At 53.7% G+C, this 6111-nt stretch overlaps 1 protein-coding gene and 2 pseudogenes across 1 annotated transcript, besides 1 other annotated feature; all 3 read left to right on the forward strand.

The window, feature by feature from the left end:
- Positions 1 to 6111: a sequence feature (areas not merged during assembly with more than two copies in the genome that could not be assigned to a particular haplotype).
- Tc00.1047053505023.10 lies at positions 873 to 3053 on the forward strand (annotated as a pseudogene).
- Tc00.1047053505023.30 lies at positions 4307 to 4753 on the forward strand (annotated as a pseudogene).
- On the forward strand, positions 4966 to 6108 carry Tc00.1047053505023.40 (mucin-associated surface protein (MASP), putative; the record flags this gene model as incomplete). The annotated part of the gene is made up of 1 exon (XM_799407.1): positions 4966 to 6108. One exon carries the CDS (start codon positions 4966 to 4968, stop codon positions 6106 to 6108), a length of 1143 nt encoding a protein of 380 aa, XP_804500.1.

Consider the following 6111-nt stretch of genomic DNA (forward strand, 5'->3'; position numbering starts at 1 on the left):
TTGCTTTGCGGCACAAGGCCACCAGATCTCAGCGGTAAGGACCTGATCACTCAGGAAGTTCTACACCGTCAGGAACTGGTTCACCTCGCAAGGGCAAGGTGCGGGGAATCTGAGCTCTGGGGCCGACTATACTGGGCCGTGAGAGATTGCACGAACCAATGCCGATTCTGCAACATCCCACCGGAACAGTCTGCATATATGCGCTCTAACAACGATCCAACTGCACCGGGGACGGACACTGTTCCCCCGTCGGCGAGGGAGGAAGACTTCTCTCCAGTAAGCAGACGGACCCTCACACGCCGTCGGAAGGAGAAATGTCCGCACTGTGATTCCACATTGACGGGATTCTCGGGTCTCGTCAGTCACTGTCGGTCATTTCTTCCGGAACATCCTCCACCGCTTCCCGAGCTCAAATGTGATTTCTGTGACATGGTTTTCCCCACACGGAGAAGCACCGCACCGCACAGAAGTCGCTGCGCACACAACCCAGACGCCACACGGCATCGAAACAGCAGTGCCAGGAGGCGATCTCTGCTGCCGCAGGATCAGCCAGCTTCCACAAGCACGCCAATCGGCCCGCAGGAAACCTTGCACCATCTGCTTCTAGAATGTCCAGGCACCTTGGCTGGGCGTCAACGGCTGGGCATTGAACAGGACCTTCGCCTCGGAGAGTTCTCTCAATGGCAGTTGCTTCACAGCAGGAAACTTTTGTCGTTGCTCGACCACCTCTTCGGCACTCAGATGGCACTGTATAGCTAGACGCGCTGGTAAGAGTAGAAGAAAAAAAAAAAACAAGCGCTAAACGCTACTGTGAAATTCGAAGGCACTGAAAGGACCAACAGCACACACACCGCCCACGCACACATATTTGTATGCTCTCATGTGTTGCTGCAGTGAAGGCACCCCGCACCCAATACCGTCGATCCGAGTCCCGCACCATCACGGAGAGCAACACGTCCGAGACGAGGCCTGAGTTTGCCTTTGTTCGGAACACAAAAGTGGCTCCGACACCACCCGAAAAAAGGTCCACGCCTGTCACCGAGCCGAAGGAGGATCCCATTGATGATGCGATGAGTGGTTCAATAAATGTTGAGTTACTGCAGGGAGTCGATCTATTTGTGCCGCAGACGACGCTGGTGCAGTCGAAGGATGGGATTGTTCCAGTTACGACGAGGGATTCGTTTGCCTCACCCTCTCCTGTCAGTGCTGGTGGAGTAATTGCTGCTTTCGCCGAGGGTCACACGGATGCCGAATATCAAGGTGGTCAATTAAGTAGGCTCTTTTCTTCTGATGTTCTTGCGAGGTGCATTGACTCTGCGTGGGATTGGTCCACTGTTGTTGGTGAGGTCAATGAAGGATGCATGGAGGGCACACACTGTGCTTGGTGCAGCGGAGGGAAAGGAGAGTTTGGGTGTTGTGCTCCGCCGCACAACAACTACGAAGGGCCACGGAGTGTTTCCTCTTGCGGGAGGCTCTGATGTGTCCTACGAAGGTGTGTGTTGGAGAGAGGGCGGCTTGGAGCTGAAACTGGTTGTGGGCGATGTCACGAATCCCACGGGTGGCAAGCAGAGTGGACGGATCGAATGGGGCGACCCCAAACCACTCTCGAAACGGATCTCTTCTGCTTCTCACGAGGGTGACTGGACGGAGTTCATTGCTTCTGGTGGCGCAGGTGTTGTGATGGAGGATGGCACGTTTGTGTTTCCTCTGATGACGAAGGATGAGGCAGAATACGTTTGCTCCATGATCATTTACTCGACGGACAGCGGCAGTGCCTGGGCGCTCTCTGAGGACATTTCCCCTGCGGAATGCCTTAACCCCCGCATCACCGAGTGGGAGGGATCACTTCTCATGATTGTTGACTGCGAGAATGGCCGGAGGGTGTACGGGTCGCGTGGCATGGGGACAGCGTGGACGGAGGCCATCGGGGCACTCTCAGCCGTGTGGGTCAACGCACGATCAGGAGTCTCGCAGAAGGAAGCCTGCGTGTGGATGCCCTCATCACCGCGACCATTGAGGAAAGGAAGGAGGGTCATGCTGTGCACTCAGAGAGGGCATGCCTCGGGGAAGAAAAGGGCCACTGCGCTCCACCTTTGGGTCACGGACAGCAACCGCACGTTTTCTTTTGGACCGGTTGCCGTGGACAATGCTGCGGATTGGTGCTCGCCAGCACCCTGCTGCACTCGGATGGCAGTTTGCATCTTTTACAAGCGAGGGGCAACGGTGAATGCCGTGTCATCTCACTTTCCCGCCTGACGGAGGAACTGAGTGCAATCAATTCCGTCCTCAGTACCTGGGCGCAAAAGGACATTTTCTTCTCCAGCTTGTCTACACCCACGGCGTGTCTGGTGGCAGTGATTTGTCCGATGTGGCCAGTGATGACACGTGGAACGACGAGTGCCGTTGCCTGCATGCGGCAGTGACGGAACGCAGTGAAGGACAGCGATGGGTTACAATTGACGGGACTTGAGTCCAGGGCAATATGGCCTGTGAACACTCGGAGTGATAAAGTGCGTCATGTATTTTTGAGCCACCACTTCACACTTGTGGCGTCGGTGAGCATAGAAGAGACTCCGACTGGGAACACGCCTCTACTGACTGCGGTGCTGGCGCACACTGCGTCCAATCATACTATGGGACTGTCGTGCAGCCACAATAAGAAGTGGGAGACGGCGTTCGAAGGCAAGACAACAACACGGAGCAGCAATCGGGAGCCGAGGAAAGAATACCAAGTGGGACTCATGCTGCAATGCAACAAGACCTCTGTGCACATTGATGGTCGGTCGCTGGGAGAGGAAGAGGTGCTGTTAGCAGGCGAGAGGCCACCTGAGGTACTGAGGGTTCGCTTTGGTGCGTGCGGTGGGCACGAATCTCGTTTGACGGTGACGGACGTCTTTCTGTACAGCCGCCCACTGAATTCCACTGCGATGCGTGCACTCAAGGACAGCGTCCCCGCTCCGACGAGAGAAGCGGCTCCGACACCGCCCGAGAGGATTCGAGTGGTTGACAGCGTCAGTGAGCACGTTGCTGGGGATATTACCGAAGGGAAATGAATGGGCGCGACGCCCCTGGAAACGAATCCCTACTACAAACAGTCACCTCACAGGGTGTGGAGCGGCTTGAGTCCCGACGACCGCCTCGCCTCTCTCAACGAAGTGAAATTGACACTGCGTGATTTAGGCGGTAACAACACCGTGCGTGAGTGACTGTCTTGTGTGTTGCTGCTTCTAATGGGATTGTGTTTGGGTGGTGGCAGACTTCTGAGCCACAGAGTGTGGATCCGCGGCTTCTCACCTAGAATACATGCCGCATTGCCCGCGCTTTTTTACTTATCTTTTATTTCTTCAATGTTTTTACTTTTAAATGTCTTTTTAATGCAGTTCAGATGTAGTAATAAGTACTGTTGTTTTTCCTTTACGTAATGTCCGGCTGATGCACACTGTAATGAGCGAAGTGTTTCCCGCTCTTGCTTGCTTTTCTTTTTGCCCACACGTTGTGCCGGCCCTGCGGCTGTGGAGTCCCACGGACTGCACGGAACGAGGATTGGAAGAACAGGCCGGATGCCGCGTGAAATGTTGGGGATGTTGTGTGGGCTGGTGAAATAATAATGCAATCTGTTTTTATTCTTTTAATTTCCCTTTTCCTTCTTGGTGCGGGCAATATGTATATACACAAACACACAGTCGTATTGTTGTGGTCGACAAATGAAATAAAAGTCCTGCAAAATCAATTTTTCCATTAATTTGTTGCTTTTGGGAGTCATGCCGGACTCTCGTCTTTTTTATTGTTTCTTTCATCCCTGCGGCTTGTTTCTGTAGTTACCGTATCTGCTGTCACTTTGCGTCTCTGCTTCCTGTTGAGTGTCCCTTTGCTGGCTGTGCTGTTGACATGCCTCATTTTTTCTTTCCTGCTAGAGGCACTGATAGTCCGCGACGACGATTGTTTGTGTTCCCCATTGCGATGGCACGAGGGTGACTGGGCGCCGGCCTGCTGAGTGCACTCGGAGGAGAGCGGACTGTGTGCGCCGTGCCTCACTGTGAGTGTGGGACGCCACTAGCCGTGCGGAGAGAAGTAAATGGCTGTGCGGTATTTAATTCCAATGTGTCGGGGAAGGGAGAAGTGAAGGACAGCGCCGTGGAGTTGGATGCGTCCCGTCCCTCTCGTTGCCGCCGTGTGTGTGCTGTGCGCATGGCACTACCTTGCGGTGCGGCGTGGATGGCGTTGCTTTTTCGTGCCCTCGTATGTTTGTTGGGTTTCTCCATTCCATGACACCGCTCTTGTGTGTGGGACAGTGAATGGAGTGGAGATGTATGAGGGTGGCCGTTGTTTCCGCACATTTGCTTCTTCCACACACGTGGCACCACTCGGCAGTCTCTTGCAGCACCCAAGCCGTGGATTGGGAGGATGTGAAAGTCCGCTTCAATTACAAGGACGAAAAGATGCGGCGCATGACGGCCAACCTGGTCCGCGTGTGGTCGCAGTGCATGGAGCACGTGCGCCAGTACTTGTTGGGCGTTGCGCTCATGATTGTGGAGGAGAGGCGGCACGACATTGTTGCGCTGTGTGTGTTGCGCGGCCGTGGCATGCCGGCGATTGTGAGGGACGTGGAGGACACGGAGCTGCTGGACTGAGGGAGGTGGCGTACGTTGTGGCGCAGCGGGAGCGCATGACGGCTGCGTGTGGTGGAGGGGCGCGTTTTGAAGTGAGCGTGGCGTGCCTGTGAGGGACTGAGAGGGAGTAACAGCAACAGTGACTGTGGGAGTGTGAGGAACGGTGCAAGGCGAGGAGCGCTCCTCTTTTGTTTTGATTGTTGGTGAACCGCACCTAACTAATTGTTGTTGTGCGTGACTCTCATTGCTGGATGGGACGGTGCGTGGTGTAGCGGCCGTGACTCTTTTTTTGCTTTCACTCTGCATTGACGTGTTGTTAGTTTGTGCTGAAGGCTGCACGCAAGTGACAGGAGTGATGGCGATGATGATGGCTGGCCGTGTGCTGCTGGTGTGTGCCCTCTGCGTGCTGTGGTGCGGTGCCGGCGGAGGTTGTGAAGAAGGGGAGGTTGCAGTTGTTGCCGGTAGTCCTGGGAATGTTAGTGTAGTGACACCGAATTCACAACTTGAATTGCCACTACTGGAAGGTCAGGCATCAAATATACAATCACCAAAAGTTGGAAAAGAACTTCCCACTGTTGCGGGAGTATCTTCGGAAATAACTGAAAAAAATAATGCAGGAGGAGGAGGAGGAGAAAATGAAGAACTTCAAGAACGCCAACGACAAGGCCAAGCTGGTGGAATACGTCATGATGGACAAGATGGAGCACACAAAGAGGAGGATCGGCAAGAAGAACAAGAGGAAACTAAGAAAAAAAGAGTAAAAGACCAAAACAGCCATGAAAGCGATCCAGTGAAATTGGCAGAGTTGCCTTTAAACCAAATAAAAGACTCACCGTCACATTCATCGAATGATGTTGAAAAGAGCGACAAAAAGATATCCGGAATTGCCACTCCACTAGGAAATGGAGATCAACTGCAAGATGCATTGCGTCCGTTGCCGAATGCATCAACAACACTTTCAACGGAGGAAAATACATCATTTTATTCTACTGGCAGCGGTGGTGATGACAACAGTCACGAGAAAAATAATGACGCGAATAATGCCCCACAGTCTTCTTCCACCGGAATAGAACAACAAGACACGGAACCTCATGGGAAAAGTATTACTTTCACAGACAGCGGGGAAGCATCAAAATTGCCAGTCACAACCGTCACCAAAACAAGCGATACGGTGGCAGCTGGCGGCACTCCCTCAGCAGCCATGGCCTTGCAGCATAACACTGGAATGGAGGACATTCCGGCCACCCCTGATTCGAGCCAACCATCCACTGGAGGCGCAGAACAACCCAGTGCGACTCCCGATCGTGAAGAGGCATCAGACAGCACAGAGAATGGGATCTCTCAGAGTGCAGGATCAGCAACAGAAGCAATGACGACAGCCAAAACAAATGATACGACGACGCCTGTCGACAGTGACAGCAGCACCGCGGTCTCCCACACCACCTCCTCTCTTTTGCTTCTTCTTCATGCGGCTGCGGCTGCGGTGGTGGCCGCGTGAGAG

The sequence above is a fragment of the Trypanosoma cruzi genome (genome assembly GCF_000209065.1).
Source record: "Trypanosoma cruzi strain CL Brener chromosome Unknown tcruzi_1047053505023, whole genome shotgun sequence".
In the NCBI taxonomy this organism is placed as follows: domain Eukaryota; phylum Euglenozoa; class Kinetoplastea; order Trypanosomatida; family Trypanosomatidae; genus Trypanosoma; species Trypanosoma cruzi.